Source organism: Mirounga angustirostris, unplaced genomic scaffold (assembly GCF_029215605.1).
Source record: "Mirounga angustirostris isolate CCGP_5_RB_7025 unplaced genomic scaffold, mMirAng1.0.hap1 SCAF_12, whole genome shotgun sequence".
NCBI lineage: Eukaryota > Metazoa > Chordata > Mammalia > Carnivora > Phocidae > Mirounga > Mirounga angustirostris.
In genome coordinates this window covers 72,002,708-72,027,317 of record NW_026991720.1, presented here as the reverse complement: position 1 = coordinate 72,027,317, position 24,610 = coordinate 72,002,708, and the positions used below count along the sequence as shown (strand labels likewise).

Here is a 24,610-nt window from a genome sequence, read left to right as displayed (position 1 = left end):
TAAACCACTACTCACTACTCCCCCTTATGCTTAGTAAATCTTTAACATTTTACATATTCCTAACCAATATTTATTCTATATTCTGCCCTCCTTTCTTTCTAAAAGTCTACCCATTGACCATTATGACAGCTCTTCCCATTTTTTTTTTTTAATTAAAGATGAAATTTCTATGGAAAAATAATGAATTAGTGGCACATCTTTCTATACTGGAAAAAAAAAGATACAAATGGGCTCATTAGTTTATGGCTCATCAAATTCAAACGTATGGTTTGTTTTCCCATTTAGTATAACTTGTAACTTGATATCACTCCTCCTTGGTGACATCTCAATCCCATCTGACTCGATGATTGAGTTTAAGCCAGGATTTTGATGGTCTGCGAATTCTGAATTCTGTGGTAGTACTTTTCTGTTAATATGGACTTATTACCCACTTGCCACTTAGTTTATCAGCCAGTGGTTAAATCCAGTTTCTATCAGGAAGTAAATGCCTACACATTATCACTCGGCAGCAGGCTGCCGCCGGAGACAGCCTTGTCCCCGTCATTAACAAGCACAATGTATGCAGAACACCAGAGGGGAATTAAAACCACAAAAAATACCTCAGGGTGGTATTTTTAATATGAGAATTTAATTTGTAATTTCACAGATTAAGAATTTTGGCTGCATTAATCCCTTTATCAGCTCACAGCAGGCTATTTGCAGAAGCATAACCATAAGGCGATATTCATTGGCAGAAACACGTCTTTGCATTAACGTTAAACATCAGGAGCAGTGAAACCTTTTGAAGGGGGGAGAATAAAGATGAAAAATCATTATATTTTTAAAGCAAGATTCTGCTAAATGCCTCCGGTAACAATTTTGAGTTACAGAAATGCTATTTCTGTGTCTAACGGATCATCATTATGAGGCATAAATCCAGTCCCAAGAAAGGACAATCCCGGTATCAAATACTGTAGTCATTTCCATTTAGAACAACGTGGTAGTCCTTGTAAACATGTTTACAAAACAAAATTCCTAGACTTCGGATACTTTGAGAACTAGTTCTTTTAGGTGAAATGACTTCTTCCGGGGACTCTGTTATCTAGGTTAATATTCTGCAGACTATATTTAGAAATTATTCAAATTATATTTCCCATTAGTATGGAGTCTGATAAAAGTTCACCACCTGGCAAATGGCAGCAGCGAGGGTGATATCCTCATGTGCTTCCTTTAACAAGAAGATTTGGAAGGAGGTCCACCTGAGAAGAAGTGTTGCAGAACCAATAAATGGATTGTCTTAAAAATGAATGAATGAATGAATAAAATGGATTGTCTTAAGCAACGAAGTATTGGTTTAGATTCATCAAATCCAGGAACCTCACTGTATTAGTCTGCTCAGGCTGCTATAACAAAATATACCTTAGCCTGTGGGGGCTTAAACAACTAGCATTTCTTTCTCTTAGTTCTGGAGGCTAGGATGTCCAAGATGGAGGTACTGGCAGATTTTGTTCCTGGTGAAGCCTCTCCCTGGCTTGCAGAAAGCCACCTAGCTATATCCTCACACAGGCAGAGAGAACAGTCTCTCCCTCTCTCTTCCTCTTTATAAAGCCCCTAATCTTATCATGTGCCCCCCCCCCAACCTCCTCCAACCCGAATTACTACCCAAAGACTCCGTCTCCACATACCATCACATTGGGGCTTAAGGTTTCAACATATGAATTTGGGAGGAACGCAATTCAGTCCATAGTGCTTACATTCTTAAAGATAGTTTATAGAGTTTTAAAAAGAATATCCACAAAAGGAAAACACGTATGCAAGCAGAAAGCAAAACCAGGTTAAAAGGAGAAAATTGGAACAAAAATAAATTAAAAGTGGGCTTGAGCCTTCTTGGCCTACTTTAATATATCCGACTCTGTGAGAAGAAGGGTATCAGGTGTCGTTGCAATCCCGGTTACACAAAGCAGTGCGGTTGTTCCGTGGATCCGTATAAAAATGAAGTTGTATGCTTATGTCAGACTCTTCTTTGCTTTGGAAGAACATTTAACAATATAATATCTTTCTTTAATATACTGCCCCTTAAAATCTCACTAGTTTACACAATACTAAAATTTAGAAGTGATGTGTTAGTGTACCACCAAAGGGGGAATTACACATTCATCAAGCAAGAATAGTGATACCTGGGGATCTGGTAGTTAAAGCTGGCTAATTCTGGTGGCAGCCTGTCATTCTCCCTCTGTCCTGAAACCCCAACAGCCTTGCCCCACTTCTTCACAGAAATTTAATTGCAGGGAAGTAAATGGAGGGCTGATTTAGAAGAAATTCATTACTTTTCCGAAATACACCACAGGGCATTCTCCTGTGTATACTATCAAGTTACATAAATTATTGAAGCTGAACTACCCTTGTCAAAGTAAATGAACAAAATACACTTCATAGCACAGAGTCCTTGATTTTATTACATTCATTTGCTAATTCACAAAACTCAGATCTGCAGTAAAAGAAGGGCAACAAATTGGTACAGTGTGTGGAGCACCGGACTGGGAATCAGACCACCTGGATTCTAGCTTCAGCCCCACTGGGAGCTAGCCGGGCAACTTTGGGCAAGTGCCTTGGTCTCAGTGGGTTCCTGATTTCTCAGTTAGAGACACAGTGATCCCTAAGGACCTTTCCAGCTCTGATGTTTGTGAGTTTTCCTACTCTTTCCTATATACATCCTGTATATTATCCTAAAACATTATAGCTATTAATGTAGCCTCACACCATCTTCTTAAAAATAAAACAAACACAGCCAGTTCACATGTATTTACTGCTTTCAGCTAGTTCCTAGACTTCCATTCTCTCGTGAGTCCTTTTGAACAAGGCTTTCATGCACAAGGCTCTGGAACTGTTGTTCTCAAAGTCTCTGTCCATTGGTCTTTCCCCAGCCTTCATCTAGATCCATCAACAGAATTCAACACAACTGTCCACTATCACTTCCTAGTAATGCTTCCTTCCCTTGGATTCCAGGATGGGACACTCCCACGGCTGTCCTATTGCTACCCTAAACTCTCCTCTTCAGACTTCTTTGTGGATTTCTCCTCATCTACCAGCCCTCTCACTTTTAGAGTGCTCTAGCACATAATCCTCAGGCCTTTCTATCTACATACGCTCCCCAGAGCCTCCGTGATCTCATTCAGTCTCATGATTTTAGGTAGCATTTATACATTGACAGCTTCCAGATTTCTGTCTCCAGTCCCACCTTCCCTGACTCCAGACTTGCATTCAACTGGCTATTTGGCATCTCCATTTGGCCCTCTAGTAGGCATCTTGAACTTAATATCACCAAAACCGAACTGATCTTTCCCCACAGGCTTGCTCCATCTGTCCTCTCCCCCATGTCAATAAATGGCAACATCGTTCTTCCCACTGATGGAAGCTGTCCTCTATGCCTCTTCTTTTGTCACACTCAATCCCAGTTCTTCCACAGACCCTGTTGGCGCTCCCTTCCAAATAGATCGAGGACACACCACTCCTCACTTCTTCACTGCCATCGCTCTGCCCCACGGTGCTCCCTGTCTTCTCTCACCTGCGTTTTACAGTAGTCTTCTGTTTTGCCTGCTTCTCATCTTGCTCCTTGGTGTCAGCCCTTGCTGTTTCCTCTTCCTGTCGTTTGTGCTTGCTAGATTTGTGCTTGGCTTGCTCTCTTACCTCCTTGGGTCTCTGCTCAGATGTCCCTTATCCAGAAAGCTCTAGGGGCGCCTGGCTGGCTCAGTCAGTTAAGCGTCTGACTCTTGATATCAGCTCCCGTCTTGATCTCAGCGTTGTTGAGTTCAAGCCCCGCCCTGGGCTCCATGTTGGGTGTGGCGCCTACTTAAAAAAAAAAAAAGAAGAAGAAAAGAAAGCCTTCACTGACCTCCTTCCACCGCAGCATTTCCAGTTTCTCTTCCCTGCTTTATTTTTCTTCATAAGACTTACTGCTAGTTCATATATTTGTTTGATTGTTTATCGTCTGTCTCCCCCGAATGAAATCCACAAGAACAGGGATTTCTTTTCGTTCCGGTTTATATGCTACAGGATTCCAAAATACCTAGAACAGTGTAGGCTCCATAAATATTTCTCCGGTGAACAAATGAAAGAATGGCGTGAAGGAAGTGTAAGATATGTTGTTTCCAACCCAAGTTCGTTGTTCTCGATCAGAGAAATATGAGCACGAATATCAACCGCCCTGTGGTTCTGAAGGGAAGGCAGACCGTGCTGTCAGATGTGTGTACAAATCTGTGTCAATGTGTGGCTGTTACCACTTGACATTTCAGAGACCAACACATACCATGATGTTTTACGGGCTGGATATCTGGAACTGCATCTCAGTCTCCATGTTTTACAAGGAAAGATTATAAATAATCTATAAATATATAAATGGAAACTCTTTATTCTGTCCACAGTGTCTTCTATTTTTACCGTCCCAAATGTAAGATTGCAGCCAGAAGCTGGAGAAAGCATGCGGGCCTTTGGGAAAAACAATAGTTATGGCAAAAGTCTATCAAATAGCAAGCACTGATGAGCACAGCATTCTCAAGAAAGCACAGGTAAGGTGACCTACTTTGCCTGAAAAGTAATAATGAATAGACATTGAACAGATCTTTTCAATGAAATATTTCAGATTCCTTTTTTTCCCCTATGAGTCTTATGAATCTCTTGCGTTCATAATGGCATTCATCACAGATTCTCCTGAGGAGAATACAGTTAGTCATATTTTCAGGTACCTACTGGATCCTAGCCAAAATTGTATTTTATTTATGCAGTCGTAAACCATTTCAGTTACAAGCAGATCATTTTAACTGCGCATATATTCTTCGTTGACGTTAGAAAAAGGTTAACCTTGGGCCGTAGCTAAGTCACAGATTTGCTTTATTGGGCCCATGCCATTTTTCAGATTAGCTGCTCTCATTTTAAAATGGAGAGATTTTACACAAAGTCTGGATTCTTGGCTTTTTTTTTTTAAATCAGCAACTCTGGCTGCACTCGCACGTCCCTGCCAGAATCTCGTGTGTGTAACTGAATGGTGGCTGCTTCCCTTGGAGAGAACACGTGCGCCCGCGTTTAGCTCCGCTGCCGTGTGGGCCACTCAGCCCACTTCTGATTCTTCCCTGGGCCCTGGGACAGACCTTATCATGATGAGGCTTTTCTTTTTTCCCTGTGCTATTCCTTGACCTCTGCTATTCTGCAGATAGGAGGCGTCATCTAAACAAGGCAATCTCTTGCATGTCGCCTATTCTAGTCACAGATGCTTCACAGAAACAAGCAGAAGACAGCTGCTTCTGAAAAGGCTGTGTCTTTATTGCCAGATGGAAACGTCTGGGTTTTGGGGGAATTTTCTGCCTATATATATCTTTCTGGGGTTTTTTTTGTGTGTGTGTGTGTGTGTTTTTTTTAAGATTTTATAATGTAACATAACTCTGAAGCAAATGGAGAACACACTTTTTTGTGGGGAAGGCTTTTTATTTGCTAGCCCATATGTGTTCCTTGCTCACGTGGATATTCAGTAATTAAATGTTCCAGGGAATCGAAGGATATAGACACCATTCCAAGAGCCCCTCTTCCTTCTTCTCCTTCTTAATACAAGATATGTTAATAGGCTGAATTGCCAGCATGGTGAAAAGAACAAATGAAACTGTCCACCTTGTCTTGGGGGTGATTTGCCAAAACCTTGAGTTATGTGGAGGACTTTGCTGTTGCCTACATCAACGTGGGGGCCACTTTTGGCCTCTCAGGAATATGGTGGTGATGGATGAATGATGGAAGTGAAAGCTCCCCAGGTAAAACATAGTGTGTAAATGCCAGTCAGAAAATGTTACTAACAGACTCGCTGCTCCATATGTAAACAGTAAGATTCTTCATTCTTCAGGTTATTTCCCCCCATTGGATACAAAGTTACCTAGAAGCACAAGTTCACTCCCTCCCTGGTGTTTGTACTCCCATTCTGAATTTCAGTTGGTCACACAAAGAGTGGGCTGAGTTACCTCCTGGTTCTGAGAACAGGTTTAATTCATGAGGTTTGTAGAATATGCTTTTTAAAGTGTTTAACCTGCTTTACCATAATGAGGGCCCCTGGCTTCAGAAATCCCGAAGCCAATTCAGTTAAAACAAAAGATGGACTGTATTTGTGCTGCCTCATGCGCCCAGCACACAAGCAAGCTTGAATTTCAGTCACAGGGCTGTGTGTCTTTTCTTCTCAGCTCTTTTAAGATCTCTGACCCGAGCCTACCTAGCCAGTCAAAGCTGCTAGAAGGTGCTTCAGGTCAGCTTCTCCTTGCAAAATCAAATGAAGCTGATTGGACAGAAACGCTGCCCGTAAGGTCTCAGAAATTGCTAATTAAAAAAAGGTTTATAAAAAGAGGTGCTCAGAACTTTAGTCATCCGTATTTGAAAGCTTTTACAAAAAAATGTGTTTTCTTTGCAGTATATTTTTTGAGCTAGATTTAAGGTTATACAAACTCCTTCCTCTAGAACTATTTGATAATAATATAAATATGTTCTCTATGAGTTTTCTCCTTTCCACATCAACTTTTGAGGCTTTAATATTATAGTTTATGTTGCTTTCTTCCAAATCCAAATACCTCAGCTTGAGTCAACATTATAGTGAGGAAACATCTAAGTTTTTCTTTTCTCGGAAAAGCTACAGGGAAGCTGGATTCTAAGAGTTTTCTGTCAGCCAGCAGAAAAAGAAACCATTTTAATTTTTCACCTTTGTGGGTTTTTAATTTCACTCAAATGAGGCCATCTTAGAAATCAAATCGTACAGCCTATATATTGGCCTAATACATCTGTGCAGTGGAACTTCTTCTGACCAATAGCTGAATATTAATGTCTATATTGTAGATATGACCAGCAAAAAGTCTACATAAATAAGAGTATTTGTATGGAAAAACATGTAATTCCCTAGATTTTGATTTTGTTGTTGATGAATTAATTAACTGTTTAGAGCAAGCTGTGGCATGTTTAATTTTTCTCAAACTTCCCAGTTCTTTGTGAAACCTAGAGAAATTGGAAAGAAGAGGGGTGGGAAAGAGGTTGAGGGCCCAATGAGGCTAACACTGTAATCTAGCATTTCAGCCGTCTCTCTTTGGGGAGTTGCGCAGAATCAGGATGAAAAATGCATTTGAATCACTTCTGTTTTTGAAATGATGGAGAACTGTTCTAACTTTCCTCCTATACCTCAGTGCCAAATTGTTTCTAAACTTGCATACTAAGGTCACTTCAATTATTTAGTTAATAATACTGGATTTGCAAAAAGTGGCCTTAGTGGAAAAGCTAATGAGAAGCATTTTTCTTTGCAGCAGAAAGCAATTTTGGTTCAGAGTCTTATAACCAAATTAAATGAGAAGAAAACTGCCTCCACCTAAGTTAAAAATGGGGTAGGTGCCACTGGATGATCAAAATACTGTGCTTCCTACATGTTGTTACCCTCTAAAGATGTTAGTAGACTAATGCTTTCATAGATTGTCCCCACTCTTTTTATCAGCATTGAAGGGTAAGACCATCCTAAAGTCTGAGAGAGCCTGAAAATGTACATTGAAATTTTTCCCGAAGACCAGAAGCTATTAAATACCACACCCATTTGTATCACTTACATTTCCATACAGCAATTCCAAACACGCCCCTATGCTGAGCTTAATTTTCCAGTCATTCTGAATTGAGACAGAAACTGCATGATCACTCTGTCTACTCCCTTTGCTGAATACGGGGGTAAGAAAGACCCTCTGGCATCATTATCTGAATGTTCAGTAAAGCAGGTGTTCTCACGCCCTGGGGAGTTTTTTAAAACTGCAGGTTCCCGGGGTCCATGAATCTGCACTTTGAAGGACCCCAAAGGATGTTAATGCAGGTAGCCCTCGAACCACATATGATGAAATCTTCAGTAAATATTCGAGAACTGTATATTTATGAAGTAAAATAATCAACTTATTTGGGTCAGGACTGGATAAAGACAGACTAGGAAAATCCATCCCTTTCCTTCCCTTCCATATTCTTTTAAGGAAGAATAGCACAGAGTTATGTTCTCCAACAGGGTAACCCACTAGCCACGTGTGGCTCTTTCCATTTAATTTTTAATTAATTAAAATTAAATTAGAATTTTGTTTTCTCAGTAGCAGAACCCCATGTCAAGTGCTCATTAGCTACACATGACTCATGGCCACATACTAGGGACAGGGCAGATGCAGAACCTTTCCAGCGTCACAGAACACTCTACTGGATGGCACTGGTGAAGCGCATTGCCCCTGCCTGCCTTTTTTAAAAAAGAATCGGGAAAATGAAAACTGCATTCAATCAGCAAAACTATGTTTCAATTCTGGATTATAGCCGTCTAAGAGAAGCTTGAATTGTGTGAGGAAGGGACACCTTCCATTGAGAAGACAGGTGGCCGGGTGCGAGGGACAGAGACAGATCGTTGAGAATGACAGGAAGAGCTGTGCGGTGGGGCCGGGGAGACCACGAGGGAGTGGACTCGGTCAGGTTTCTTCAGTTAACAGTGGTCTTTGTGGAGGTTGCTTTGGGAAATTAGGCAGAACAAGGCTGACGGTCCACGCAGCTGCATAGACAGGCCTCACGAAGACTGGGTGTCCATCAGAATCCAGCGGGAGGCTTACTTTGCCTACCACTTTAGCCACCAGCTCAGCTCTGGTAACCGCTCCTGCCGACGCAGCTGGCTTTTGCTGTCCTTGGTGCATGACATGATGGCGGCTTGCTTTCTCTGGCTGTGCCTCTGCTACCATTTCCCTCTCCTCTTCATCTCATGGCTTCCACCGGCTTGTTTCTGCTTATTCATGAATCCTGCTTATCGTCATTTCCCTTCGTCCCTCCATTTCCAGGACAGCCTCTCAGTGAGCTCTTTTACTCGGATTCAAACCTTCTGCAGGAGCAGCGCTGACTGGTGTAGGCATCCTCGTGAAGCAGAAAGCAAAGCTTTGAGCTAGGCTGTTGTGTCAGTCTGACTGGATTGCCCTGGGCCCAGCACCGAGCCCTGATCCAGTCAGCTGAGCTGTGAACGGGGCCAGTCTTCTCTTAAGGAACGCCTCAGGAGAGAGTTCTGGGTTTAGCAGCCCCTGAAGCTTCTACAAAGCCCAGAGTATAGCCAGAAGGCACCTTGCCTGGCCTGTACACTATGAAGGAAAACAAAAACAAGTACAGAGGGAAATTCCAATTTTAATGGCATGACAGCACCCTCATTGTGTGATTTTTTTTTTTTTTGACGAAAGGTCTTTTTAAGCCATGTTGCATTTTCTCAACTGTAGACACAAAAGGAGATAATACTCATTAATACTAACCACAGTGTAAGAAATGCAAGTATTAGTTGTAGCTTTCCTTTAGCAGCAGGAAGTTTTCTGGGTTTTTTCCGGCAAGAACTTACTTTCTGCATGATCCTACAGATTTTTTTTTCCCTATCAAACGACTGCAGTTTTATTATCTCTGTTGTCTCATGCAGGTGACAATAGCTGTGGAAATAACAAGCAGAGGAGGAAACAAACCTTAGTGTTCCTCACAGATTTTAACTGAAAGCATCCCTGGTTTTTGTCATTACCCCTCCATTGCTGCAGATGAAAAAATACATCTTATTCGGGAAGTTGACGGTGCTGTGAACCACAAATGCACAATGCATGTTATGAACACCCGATTGAGAAGAGGCTGGAATGTGGGCAGTTTAGTTTTCCCCACCCTACCTCCACCCCCCGTTTCCTTAGCTTCCCTCCACCCTAGAGAGTCCATTATCTCCTCTAAACTCTGATGCAAAATAGTGGGCTAAGGATGCTTGTCCCTTCTCTTCTCTCCCTCCCTTCTCTGTCCCTCCCCTCTCCCTCTCCTTGGGTCACCTCTGATCTGTACCCTGCGTCACCACCACCAACCCTGTGAACGGATTAGCAAAGGACTAGGAGGCCTTTACTATCTAAGTCTGCTTAATTATGTCCTGGGCTTGTCACAGAGCAGAATGAAAATAAAGTTAAATATATCATGCTTCATCCAGGGTGCATTTTTTTTTAAGTATTTTTTTAGAATGATATAATTTCAGGCTTCTAGAAAAGTTGCAAGAATAGTGCAAAGAAGTCCTGATATCCTTTACCTACTTTCCCCCAGTGTTTGCATTTTACTGCATTTGCTTTATCATACTCATTTTCTCTCCATCCCTCCCTCTCACTCTCTTTCTCATACACACACACACACACACACACACACACACGTGTATATACACATTGTTTTTCTAAATCATTGTTTTTACTTACATGATGCTCCATTACCTTTAACTATTTCAGGGTGCTTTTCTTAAAATTAGCAGAATTCAGAGTGATATTTTTTTAAAAGATTTTATTTATTTATTTATTTGACAGAGAGAGACACAGCGAGAGAGGGAACACAAGCAGGGGGAGAGGGAGAGGGAGGAGCAGGCTCCCGGCCGAGCAGAGAGCCCGATGCGGGGCTCGATCCCAGGACCCTGGGACCATGACCTGGGCCAAAGACAGACGCTTAACCGCTGAGCCACCCAGGCGCCCCCAGAGCCATATTTTTAAATTAAAAAAAATAATAATGGTTTTTTTGCCCTTGCTTTTCTTTTTCCTTTCTCTGAAAGTTTTTGAAGGCAAAGTGGCTAAAAGAGAAGAGACTGATGTGATGCTGCACAAATTGGTTCATCAGTCCATGGATGCTCAAAAAATAGCTGTATTTTTGTGATTCGATTTTCCAGGTCAGATGAGCTTTCAAATTGTGGCGTGAGGGTGGGGGAAGGCACTGCAACGTGCATCTTCTGTCTTTTTAAAACCCAAATTAATTTCTTAGGGACTATTTAGCCGGCAGCATAATATGAATGAAGCTTTCTTATAAGTAAGGGGCACAGGTGTGATGTGGCTAGTAAGCAAGATATCTGTTAGAATGCTTGGCCAAACTCTTACGAAGTTAGCAGTCACATATAACAAGTAGTTATAATCAGTTCAGGTGCTCTATTTTTCCCTTTCATTTAATGTTGATTCTTATGAATTTGGGATACAGAGGGAATCGTCTATGCCCTAAGTGCACTGTATTGTATTATTAATACCAGGATAGCAGCTGAGTCCCACTAGACAGTCTTTGTGGTTTGCAGATGCTCTAAGAAGTGTCTGAGCATAAAAGGAGGCTGTTTGAGTTGAAGTGGGTTGATGGTCTGGGATGACATTTGAATGCATGGAGGACAATGTCTAAATGACAATGTCGAGAAAGGAAGGCAAAAAGAAGCTTGAAACTATTCCCATTGTCCCATGGATGCTCATCACTCCTCCTGAGATATTCCTCACATGGAAGCTTTGTCTGGGTAGAAACAGGGAATGGGATCAGGGAGGGATAGACCCTGGGACCCTGGGACAAAAGCCAGGGATTCAGGTCCTTAGGCACATTAAAATTCCAGAGAGCAAATGTAATGAAAACTACAGCCCAAATGTATTTCAAGTCTAACAAAGTTAAACATTTTAGCTAAATTATTACAAGTATATTTAACAAAATGTTTGCAATACTCTGAGATGCTTCTATGAATAAAGCTTTTAAGAACATCAGATTGGTTGTGCAAATGAATAATTTACTGAGTCTCTTTTGGAATTTAGGATAGCTGTTTCCTTTACCAATGCACACACACACACACACACAATACACTCACACAGCCAAGTAGAATAATTTTTAACAGTCCTAGAGTTGTTAGGATAACATCATAGATTAGTCCAAGGATTATTTTTCCACCCAAGGAAATAATGTACAAGGTCTAGAACAAAATACCAAAGTTGTAGAAATTGATGGAAATTTATCTCAGAATAGATATCACCATGTATGCCAAGCATGGAATCAAATACTGCACTGTTAACTTCCATATTGGGTGAATTTTTTTTTCCTTTAAATTATCCCCATTCTTTTAATGTAGTTTGCATTATGTATAGTGTCCCTGGATTTTTAATTGCTCCAGATTATCATTTTCAATGCAATTAGTAAAATGCCCTCAATTACATATAATAATTACTGTAAATGGGGCTATTGGCCTAATTACTATAAATGGGGAAAGATGTGTGATTATCATGTGCAATTAAATCATATACAGTATTTATTTTACATTATTACATACAATAGTGTAATGATAACACATAATTATATTGTATCATTTCCTTGGTCAACAAATCTACTTCATACTGAGATACCTAGAGTAGTGATCCCGTGTACTGGATCTTTCTTCCTAAAGTAATTGGGTATTCCTTCTGCTGGGAACCCACTAAATAAACTGATTGTGCACAGCAAGAAAAAAACTGGAAGGAAAAAATTATTTTATCTCCATTAATTAGGAATGCCCAGATTATCCTATGTTGTCAGTGTTAAATCCTCCCTGAGCACAAAGCCAGCCTCCACCATACCTGTTTGTTTTTATGTAAATGGGTAAAAATCAACACCCCTAAATGGTGGCAACATTTAAGATATGCCTGGGGGAAAAAAAAAAGACGTCCTTTCTTCATTGTGGCAAACATGATAATCATCCCTAGTTTACAAATAAATGCACACTTAACAAGCTTATAGCACATAATTAATTCTGCAAAGGATGCTGTTTGGCAGAGTGGGATTATGAGAATTGCATATTGATAGTGGCAGGAGAAATAAATCTATTTTCTCTGCGAAGGTAGGGTGTTCTTGTGTTCTCTAGAAACTGGCACATCTCAGAGGCGTTGCTCTCAAAACGATCTCAGGATGGAAAGAAATCAGTAATTACAGAGCCAGGCATTCGGTTGTGTCCTAATTTTCCCACCAGTTTTTCAGTGTTTCAGCTGCCTCAGAGACTTAAAGTATTCTCATTAGGTAGCTGCAGAGGCAACCGCTTGCCTACTCCCTCATTCTCTCGTTCGCATTTCCTTTTTTTTTTTCCATTCCTGCCTTGGGAGTGACTGTGAAGATCATTTGCTGGAATGATTGGCAGGTTAGAGGATTCGATCAGATGAGTTCCTCTTAGTGCAGGTCAAAAAGGCTAGTTAGCAGGAGCTGTCGAAAAATGCCAGCAGCATTCGAAATGGGAAATGTCATGACTTCGAGGCAGGGGGTGCCACCTGGAACAGAAAGCCCCCAGCTCATTAGCAAGTTACAGGATGTGGGCTTAACTGGAGGGAGCAGAGAAGGAAAGATAATACCCAATAGGGAAAATGATTGTGAAGTGGAATTGATTTCATGTATAATTTGTTTATCACTAGAGGGGACAAATGCTGTCCTTCTGACATGAGCAGAGGAGTATGGACTATGAATGAAGCAACTTAGCATAATCTCCAGGTTGAGCTTTGGATTTGAAGAATGCAAACTTCTTTATTCTTAACTGTGGAAATGATCAGGTCATGTTACATTAATTAAAGCTGACATACTCTCAAATGTTTTATCTGGGCAATTGTGGCAATTGCGACAGAAACGGATAGCGATGGGCAACTTCAGAAAAGAAGAAGGATTTTTTTTTCCCCTTTGCTGGCATGGAAGACTAGCTCAGTTGCATACTGAATTATAACAGGGCTGGTGTTTATCTTCAGTGGTTAGCTAGGCTGCACGAATCGAACCAGGGTTCTCGATTCTCCTGCAATCTCATTTATAGAAGAGAGCATTTGCCCTTTGGGAGATGTAGATCTAATCCATGTGAAAATATGTATGTATATTTTAGAATATGACTGTATCATATTTTGGCATAATGTTAAAATTTTAATTTTTTTAAAGGGGAAGCTCTCCGATTTCATTACTGCCTAGTTGTCAGTTCATCTAGAATTTGATATTTTGCCATAAAGTCAACAACTTACAGTAGCCATAGTTACAGACAGAACTAAACCAAAAAGGTGTCCTCACAGGAAAAATTAATCTGCAGTTTGTAAAAAGAGAATGTAGTGGCAAAACAGAAAAGAACATTGCCTCTCATGTATTCAGACTGAACTCCAAATTGAAAGCTTCCAGTATTTCTACAGTGTATGAGATGAGCTTCAGCCTAAAGCCTTTCGCTACATAAATTCCATCAGAAAATGTCTTGTCTTTTGATAAGGAACTTTTACGATATCATTTATCTTTTACTTGGAGATCTTCATCTTGTTATTTTAAGTCACAGATGCCACAGCTGCAAGTCTTTCTGGGTGTTTACTAAAGGATGTTTACTTAGCGTCCAGATTTTGGTTAAAGCATATATTTTCAAAATGTCTTTGCCTTGAGTTTCTCTTTTCTCTTAAATATTGAAACCTTTTACGAGGCAGTTATGAAATAGCCAATGGTTGTTTTATCAAGCAGTCTCAGACTGCTGCCTTAAGTGACTAGGAATCTTAAAACCTCCTAGTCAAAACACTGGTGGAAAATGCATTCTGTTCTGTATTCAGCATAAAAAGCTTAGCATTAAGCTACTGAATATAGCTGTCAAGATATACTGCATTAGTTTTGTCGAATCTAAAACTTTAAACATCAGCGTGAATCCACTCATCCCCTCATTTGGGAGTTTTATTGTGTGGTCCAGAAGCTGGCCTTTGAAAAAAAATATATGAAATACTATCTGAAATGGTTCATCTAAAGTTAAGATTTTTTTTTTATTCTGTCACAGTAACTCAGTTTGCTAATAACTGATTCGAAAAAATGAATAAATCAACTATTTTGAGAGAAACGATTGTCAAAAAAATTTTTTTTTTAGTAAGAAGAGAATTGAGTCTAGTCATCCACAAGTGAGTTCCCAGCGTTCAGACTAATTTTTTAACTAAGATGTCCTTACCTCTCAAGACGGGCAAGCTGGAGCTATCTGGCCATGCAGACCCGGAGGTGAATGTGGCGTGCGTGTTCATGCCTGGTCTCATCCGCCATCCTTTTCTCCATTTCCTGCCCTTAACTTGGCCTTCCACAGTCAACTGTGCAATCACAGACTTTGTAGAACTTCCACTCTTCTGTATTCTTCTCAATTAATCTTCTCTCTCTTAACTAAAATAGTAGTTGATACACATACTGACATTCTTGTATTTAGCATTCCCTTTGTTGAATATCTTCACTGCTTTATAGATTGAGTCACCTTGTTATTAAAAGTTTCACCTTTGGATTTGTGGGTTCCCCTAAGATAAGGTCCCCTCAGATAAAGCATCCTTATAACTGTCGTCTGTATCAGCAGTTCTCAACGTATGGTTTCTATACCCTGGGGATCCCCAGAGGCTCCATGGGGGTCAAAATTGTTTTCATAATAAAACTAAGATGTCCTTTGCCTTTTGCACTGAGGACATTTTCAGTAGTCTTGCAAAAGCAATGGTAAGTAAAACTCCGGGCTCCCCAGCATGAAACAAGGCAGTGGCACCGAACTGTATTTGTAGGCACTAGTTTTTGGTGTGGGGCTTTTGGGTTTGGGTTTTTGTGGGTTTTTTTGTGGGGTTTTTTTTGGTGTTTTGTTTTACCACTACACAGTGGTAAGTGTTTTTCAAAGGCAGTTTCGCTTAATAATGTCCTTGATGAAGAACTGTTATTCATTTTCTTACACCTCTCGCTTTGAGTAAATGTCTTAATATTCTGTGTGACTAACCGGGAAGTTGGCATAAGCCATCTCCATATACCGAGTTACTGTGGTTGTCTCAAGGAGAAGCTCCAGTGCAGGTGTTTGAGTTGCAAGGTTTACTAGCTGTTTTTCTTCCTGGCATTTTTGTCAAACATGAATGAAAAATGAGTCTGTCACCCAAGGAAAACAACTGATAGCCTTTGCTGTCAATGATAGAATTAAAGCTTTCGATAGAAAATTAGAACTGGGGGAAGCTATCATAAACTTTATTTGCCCCTCTGAGCTTGATAGTTCCCCAAACACTTCTCAAGTGAGACGGGTAGTGATAAAAGCAAATGTGATGTTTTGATATTATATAGTGAAATGTGTCAATGTTTGAAAAATCTCTAACACATTGAACCTGTATTTTCCAAATGACCAGTGCATGATTTTAGAAAATCACTGCATGGATAAAATATTCACTGGAAGTATGAAATAAACCAATAGATGTTAAAATAAAGAATACGAAGAATTCACTGATACCATTTCAGATTTCCCAGTGCAGCTGACCCTTAAGAAGTTACCACTTGTTGGGGCTCCTGGGTGGCTCAGTCGGTTAAGTGTCTGCCTTCGGCTCAGGTCATGATCCCAGGGTCCTGGGATCGAGCCCCACATCAGGCTCCCTGCTCAGTGGGGAGCCTGCTTCTCCCTCTGCCCCTTCCTCCCACTTGTGCTCTCACTCGCTCACTCTCTCTCAAATAAATAAATAAAATCTTTAAAAAAAAAAAGAAATTACTACTTCTTGAGTTTTGTTGTAATATAAAAGAATATATATCCATGATTATCTGAAAGGTCTATTAAAATACTTTTTTCTTTTCCAGCTATGTGTCTGGAGAGGCCACATTTTCTTCACTTGCTTCAACCAAAATAGTATATCATAGGACAGATTAAATACAGAAGCAGATATGAGAATCCAACTGTTTGGATCCAGCTAGACATTTAAAAAAAAGATTTGCATAATTGTAAAGCAGTGCCACTCCCTAATTCTGTTTGAAAAATATAGTTATTTTTATTAAAATAATATTTAATGTTAACACAATGGGTTTTTAATGAACTAATAAATTAATATTTTAAAGTATCAATTTTAGTTCCAAATATGGTAAATATCTATAGTTATAATCCATATATACAGAAGATCTTTGAGGGTCCTCTATAATTTTTTTTATCATTTTTTTAAAGATTTATTTACCTATTTTAGAGAGAGTGTGCCCACACACGAGTGGGGGAAGGGCAGATGGAGAGGAAGAGCAGCAGACTCCCCACTGAGTGTGGAGCCCGAGGGGGACCCTGAGATGCTGATCTGAGCCGAAATCAAGAGTCAGATGCTTAACCGACTGAGCCACTGAGGTGCCCCTGGGGGTCCTCTGTAATTTTTCAGAGAATAAAGTGTCTTTAACCACCAAAAAATGTGAGAGCCACTACTCTATCAGCAATGCCATTCATTAACTAACATGCTAACTGGTAAAAATATTGGTAATATTTTTCCCCTTTTAATAAATTGCTATTCAGTGCAATCTTTTTTCTTTATAAAGTTATCCCAGTTCTAACCATCTAATTGAATATCTCAGTTTTTCAATTTACGATGGGTATAAATCCTTATTCTTGCGTTCACACAGATGCCATCTGAAAATTATAGTAGAGTACCATTTACTATGCCCTTGATGATTAGTAGGCCAATTCTTTTTTTTTTTTTTAAGATTTTATTTATCTATTTATTTCAGAGAGAGAGCACAAGCAGTGGGGGAAGGGCAGAGTGAGAGGGAGAAGCAAGCTCCCCGCTGAGCAGGGAGCCTGATGCAGGCAGGACTGGATCCCAGGACCCTGAGATCATGACCTGAGCAGAAGGCAGATGCTTAACCTACTACTGAGCCACGCAGGCACCCCTAGTAGGCCAGTTCTTAAAAGAATTTTTCTATGTATTAGTTTTTTAGACTGCGACTTTCCTTTTTTTTTTAACACATTAGTTTTGACCTTGTAGGGAGAGGCTCTGACTAGATGATTCTAAAGCATCAGGCCAGTTCACATAGCTTGTGTATAGGACTCAGCAGGACTGCTGGAACAGCACCCAGAGCAGACTCAGTGTAAATTCAGCTTCTTTCAGGAGAATGAACTCAGGTCTTTCCCTTCCCACTGCTATGAGGTCACTTGTAGAAATCTGGGTACATTTGGGGGTTCAGAATTGAAAGTAACTACTCAGCATGAGTAGCGATCAGATTAGGGTTGTATTTTCTTAACTCTTTATTTTGAAATGCTTTTAAATTTACAGAAGAGTTATAAAGCCAGTGCAGAAAGCTATGCCCTTCACCCAACTTCTCATATTAACACCTTTATAACCATGGTACATTTATCAACTTAAGAAATTAATGTAGGTACCATACTAGTAATTAAACTACAACTGTGACTGTAGTTCACCTGTTTTCATACTTCTGTCCTTCTGTTCCTGGAGCCCATGCACAGTAGCACGTGGCATTTAATCATCGTGTCTCCTTACTCTCATCTGGTCCGTGATAGTTTCTCAGTATTCTCTTGTTTTTCATGACCTTGATTCTTTTGAAGAGTACTGTTCAGGCATTTTGTAGTGGAATGTCCCTCATGATGTTGTCTCATGGTGATGGATTTCAGGGAAGAGTACCACCCAGATGAAGTGCTCTTCTCCTCACACCATGTCAGGAAGTCCATGATGTCCACAGGCCTTATCACTGGTCGTGTTGACCCTGATCACTAGGTTAAGATGGGTGAGGTTTTAAAGCCACTGTGATATTCAGAAAGTAAAATCAGAGAAGCAGGAAGTCTGAGACAGGTTCTCAGATCGAAGGAATTCAAGATGAGTTCCTGAACTGAGGACAGGGCTGCTTGATGTCGGACTCGGGCGCTGGGCGGTGGGGGTAGGAATTACTCTCGGGACTCAGACCTTCCACCTGAAAATGGGTAGAAATGGAGGAGAGGAGTCACTGGCGAAGAGGACAGTGTCCAAGTTAGGAAATCAGAGATGGTCCAGCTGCTGACTCATGATCAGTGATAGGATTCTGCAACATGTCTGACAGAATGTGAAATATATTTCGTGAACATGAATAAATGTATAACTATTTTGCATGTGTTGGGAATAAAGCCAAAGTTTTATCCCCTCTGTACTGAAGTCTCCTGTGATTTGTCTGTCTAACCCCACTAGAATCTGAATCTCTGCCTACAGGAATTTGGTGACATTTTATCCTCGTTTCACAATTTTATCTCCGTTTCCTAGTATGGCACATAATTTATGCTCATTAAGTATTTTTAAAATGTTGACTGAATTAGTGAATATCCAACTAACTCACCATACCATAATCTCCTGTTCTTTTAGCAAATATTTTTTGAGTAGCCATTATGTTGGTGCTGTTCTAGGAAGTAGTGAATAGGACAGTTTCTAGCTTCAAGACCCTCACAATTTAGAGACACAGATAAGAACATTTAAATTTCAGGATGATGAAGGCTACAGTAGAAAGTTGCATGAAGCTACGTTGGGGGACAGATGAGGTAAAAATTAATTCTGCCAGTGGAGCTTGGAAAGGTCTCACAATGGAAGAGATTTTGAGCCAAGGGAGGAATTATATTTTCCATGGGCAAGAAGGAGGAGAAGGGTGTTTTCTCACAGAGGAAACACTGAAAGCAAAGTCATGTCACAAAGTGGTAAAGCTAAAGAGCATGGATAGGAGGAGTGAGAAGGGACAGAACTGAAAACAAGATTTGAAGCTGGATTGTGAATGGTCTGGAATGACATGCTAGAGAGTTTGGATTTTAATGTGATTGCCCATGGGGAAATATATACGACTTCCTGGTCAAATACAGAAGAATCAAAACATCTTAAAGCTGGGAAGATCCTTTAGGGACTATATAACAACTTGAAAGAAGATGTAGTATTTTTTTCTTTTCTTTGAACTTCTTATTATGATAAATCATGTCTTGAAAATAAGTAAAGAAAATGTATAAAATTCCATTCACAATTATAGCTAACATAATATTAGAATATTAGAAATTATACCAATATTTACCCTTCTTTTTGACTGAAAAGCTATTCATCCTTCAGCCCTAAAATTTTGTGAATCTATTATAGGTATGGTTCCTTTACTATACATTTTTCAACATGTATGTAACATGTTTCTTGGAAAGTTATGCATGAATAATTTTAGTTGAAACAGTATGCCTTCTCTGTTTACATATCTTTTTGTGAAATGAATAATGACTCCCTTAATTTAAGTGTTGTGAATAGGTAGAATTTCAATATGAAATTTAGGGGAAATGCAAAAACTAAAACGTGAGATAACTAGTTTTCCCGGGATAAAAATTTAAGACAGTTTCTTTCGTAGTATTGTAATACTTTTGAATGGTGACAAATGGTAACTATACTTATCATGGTGAACATTTCATAATACATGTATATACGCACACACACATATATAATTTATGTATATATACACATATACGTATGTAATATATGTATAATACATGTGCATATATATATGGAATTGCTGTATTGTACACCTGAAACTAATCTAATATTGACTATTAACTATACTTCAAAAAATTAAAACGATTTTTGAATTGAAAGAAATGCATAAGAATTTAGATCTTCATGGTCTTAATTGTAATGTGGTCAGCACTCAGTAGGTGTGCAAAAGTTATTTTCATGAATAAATTCAAACATATTTATGAGCTTTAAGTTCCTATAAGAGTAAACTCTAGTTTTCCTACCCATTTTTGCCTAAATCCAAATAAACTGTTAAGTATTTGAAGATCTTAAAGTCTGTCTGCCCAATTACTTAAAACCACCTAAGATTTAGTAACTCAATAACATTTTTGATCATGATGACAATAATGACAGAGAAAAAATGTTAAAATGACTAACATAAGACAGATTAAACAAACTATTTAGAATGGACCACTTAAAGATTTTTACAAGAAATTATTGAGTGCATTAAAATATACCAAACTAGTGCTCGCTTTGGCAGCACATATACTAAAATATACCAAACTAGACGGAATATTATAACAGCCTTAAAGATTATAGTCATAAAAGTAATGAACATGCAGAAATACATGGGATAATGTGAAAAAAGTAGAACATTCTGCTTATATATATAAAACTTATGTGTAAGGAAAAATGACTGGAAATACATTAAATTGGTATATCCCTGGTTTAACAGAGAAAAATGGATTTACAAATTTTATTGCATAACTAAGAAAGTTAATTTACAGTTTTATAGCCATGGTAGGTTCTTACTATAATTCCAACCACAGAGCCATCTTGAATGGGTCCCAGTTCTTTGATGTTCTCTCATTACCAGACTTTCCTCTGTAGATAGTAGCATATGATGCAGAGTCAAATACCAAGCCAAATAAACTCATTTATAACCACAGAGCATTTCATTATTTAAAGTATTTTCTATTCTTCTAAGAAATGCTGGTAAATTAACACTAGAAATAGCAGTGTCCAAATTATTAAGGAACAGCATGGAAACGTAGTTTAGCCAAAGCAAATAGAAGAGCTAAAATAATCACATCAGAATAAAAATTTGGAATTCCAGATCCTTCACCTTCTGCTTCTCTGAATAAGTTTTTCAAGAGGCTGTTTTTTGAGTCTGTTTTAATGGAACATTGTCTCCTTCCCTATGCCAAGACTAATTGCACAACATTGTTCTGTGTGTTGAGAGCATGGAGACATTGCAAGGAAGCCATGACGGTTTTCCAGTTAAATCCATTTAACTACAGCTCAACAGCTCATGGCTGATGGAAAGTCTTCGAGGTAAATAATTTATCACCTCACCTCATCCCCAAAACTTCTCCTGATCATGATAGCGTTGGTCTGCCTGCAAGAACATAATACAATCTTTGCTGGTCACGGCCCACTTCTGGGACCTGAAATGTTTGCAAGAGGTCAGAAATTAAGATTCTTGACCTTCTCTCTGTCTTGTCTACAGCTTAAGGATAAAGAAGAAAGTCTGGTGAGGCAAAATCATTACCTTTTATTTGTACCTTTTATCTGTAATGCAGTGTAAAAATAAATTTTGAGAAGAAAAATGTATAGGTGGAGAAAAATGCATTTGTAGAATATTTGTGTCAACGAAACATTCACTGTTAATTCTTTTTCACTTTCTTTGTGACTTCCCATGTGATACTTTACCATTCAGTAAGCTTTGTTTTTGAACTGTTTTCCTATAGTTTCTAATTTCTACCTTCATTCCATCTCTTGACTTGAAATATTCCCTGGGAGGAGTGAAAAAAGAAAAGTGTGTGTGTGGTGGGGGGTGGCCGCGTGGGGTGGAAGGAAGGCAGAGGGAGGGAGACTGCTGGGGGGAAAAAAGATTTAAATGAGAACTAGAATGAATGCCTCACTTGTTGGCTTTTAGCACAATTACCATACCTTAGGAAATATGCAGGGAATAGTTAATTACGACTAAATGAGCCCCTTTTAGAGGCAGTGGCAGGCCCGGGGAGCTGACTGTCAGAACCTTGAAGGATGTTGAATTGGCAGGCTGGTCTCCTTGTCAGGCGGGTGTGATGGTCTGCCGGGGAAGCCAGACAGAGAAAAGATAGCTGGGTAAGAGTAGCCTCAGACAAGGGAGCCACGGATGGCATTTGCATACTTTTCCTGCAAAGGGGGTTTAATCCAAAGAAAGGAGGAGATTTCAGTATTGTCAGGCAGGCTTTGTTCGGGGTGGAGAGCAGAAGGAAATCTGAAGAGGCCTTTCTCAAAGCCTTGGTCTCAGCCTTGAGGTTGTTCTAGTAAAGTTATGTTCTGGAGGGTTGTTTGCACACTATTGTCTGTTTGAAGATCTTCTAAACCCAAAGGGCTCAAAGTAGCCCCCTTTTCCAGCACAAAAGAAGGGAATTTGTGTGGTAAAAATGACTTGTGTTGCAAACTGAGCCCAAGCACCCTTTGTTCTTGCACAAAATACTCTGAAGTTCAAGGATGTCTTTCGAGCCACACTGAGTGAGTCACAGCAGTGTTTGCAGGCTAGAAAACAAGGTAAAACCAACTGATACTTGTGTCTTTCTTTGCCAGCTCAAAGAAGTCCTTAACATAATTCCCCAAAAAAGATGGCTCAAAAAATGTGGCAGATTAAAAAAAACAATTTTTGATTGCCCTGGATCATTTTTACCCTGTTTCTTCACAGAATTTTCCGAAATTGAAGTGTTTAAGTCTAAAGTTGAGGCAAACTATTTGGACCATTAAGCAGAAAGCTTTCTCACCACCTGACCAACCTTATCTTTTCTCTGGCAACATGAGCTTATGATTGTGGTGTGTGTCCAATTGTCCAAACTATGTCTCCTTTTATAAACTGTGGTGGACTATGGAGTATGCGATGGTCTTTTCTTCAGCAGAAGTTTCTCTAATAGTCCACACACTTATAGTGAGGAGCGTGTATCTGCAGTACCTGCTTATGTAATAAATCGTCATGATATTTATGGGTCAGAAATCAGGACTTGTTTCAACTGCACTCGTTGGTGTGAGCCTAAGTACCCATAATCCTTACGGTTGAGGAAAGTTATGTACTAAAACACAGAATCTGAGTTTTAAAAAACTACAGTGTACTTGTCTGTAAGGATAATGTGGGCGATTCTAAGTGCCTTTTAAATTTGTCCTCCATGTGGAGCTTAATGCTTCAGAAAATGTGGGCTTTATATATATATATATATATATATATATATATATATATATACACATAATTCAAAACATACAAACTAAATATGGCTTATAGCTGATTAAGCAGGATATACAATAAAACTTGACCTTGGAAGTTAGAAAACAAGTAGGTATTTATTCATAGCAACTAATTTAGCTTGAGACTTTTTTTATTAAAAATATTACTTTGTCAATTTTTTTATTGTTGTTGATACTTTTGCTGGATTTTTGGCTCCTTTGGAGACCTGCAAAGAAGACCCTATACGAATTCAAAATAAAAATAAGCAATGAAAAATCTGTTTGTCTGAGGGTCTAAAAGACAAGGAAATGTCCCTCTGAATTTCAAAATAAAGGTGAAACCTGTCACATGTAAAAAAAAGAGAGAGAGATAGAAAGCTTACTTTGAAATTAGCGTGAACCAGCTTCTGAGAGACAGTTATGCCCTCTTCATTCGGTAAAGTAATTAAGCAACCTTTTATCAAGATAATCATATTTTCAGATTTCCACTGATGTTGTAATACCAGTGAGTTTGGATCAAGGTGAGGCTGGAAGCTAAGACATTGGCAGTGGCCAGATTAGAGCTTTCTGATGTTATAAATGAGTAGATAAAATGGTGCTTGCTACTTTCCTAAATACGTTATTTTTTTGTTATTGTTGAGATCCTCGTCTCTGAACTAAGTAAACTCTGCTTTGCTGGAAGTGGTGCATTTCTTTCTCCTGCTTTGCATTTTTCTCTGTGAGAAGCGTGTCTGAACTGGGGGGACCTGAATATACCTCTTTGTTGCTCAGCTTGTCAGGCACAGCGCTGCGTTCTCTTTCCCACCAGGAAGGTCAGGCCGCTGGGGGCCAATCTGTTTTCTGAAATGAACCCTACTGTCTGTCCCTGGTGTCTGACAGATTGAAACAGTTGTCCGTGTTACTGTGCTTTCAATGCTTTTTAAATGCTTCATTTTTCTGGGAAAAACGTACTATATGGAGGCTACAGGAAAAAGATAAAAATTTTTAAAAGGACTGGACTTTTGGTATTAATATTTATCTAAAAGACAAATTTAATTAACTTTCTAAGAACATATTTACAGATTAGGAAGTTAGCTGTATGCACCATGCATACACACACTCACACACACCAAGATAAGCCTTCACTTACGAGTTCTACTTCTAAAGACTTATATTGAGGGTTCTTTTTTTTTTTCCCCAGTTGGAGTAATAAAATTATGAAGTATGGAACTGTTTCAGTGGTAGAATTTGTAGAAGTAAGAGTCTTTTGTTCACTTAGATTTCAGTTTCATGTATTTTGATCAGAGGTATGTATAAAGCCTGAAGAAATTTGTACTGTGCTGAGCCTCACTTCAATACTCTCCAGATAATTGAGCTAATTAAATCTTTACCAACATTAACACAACACCAGCATTCCTTGGACAGTGGAT

At 39.3% G+C, this 24,610-nt stretch overlaps 1 protein-coding gene across 6 annotated transcripts in view; it reads left to right on the top strand.

Moving 5' to 3' along the window:
• The window catches only part of CDK14 (cyclin dependent kinase 14), a 550,615-nt gene that overhangs the window by 464,622 nt on the left and 61,383 nt on the right, over nucleotides 1-24,610 (top strand). For 4 of the 6 annotated variants that reach the window (XM_054505308.2, XM_064575299.1, XM_045864752.3 and 1 more), the window contains one exon: nucleotides 4,401-4,544. The exons of 1 other annotated variant lie outside the window; for it this stretch is intronic. In XM_054505308.2, the coding sequence (XP_054361283.1) occupies nucleotides 4,401-4,516 (116 nt within the window). In that variant the 3' untranslated portion in view covers nucleotides 4,517-4,544. Of the gene's footprint in view, nucleotides 1-4,400; nucleotides 4,545-9,442; nucleotides 14,477-24,610 lie in introns of those variants that run through there. One more of the 6 variants, XM_045864753.3, reaches the window with a different exon arrangement.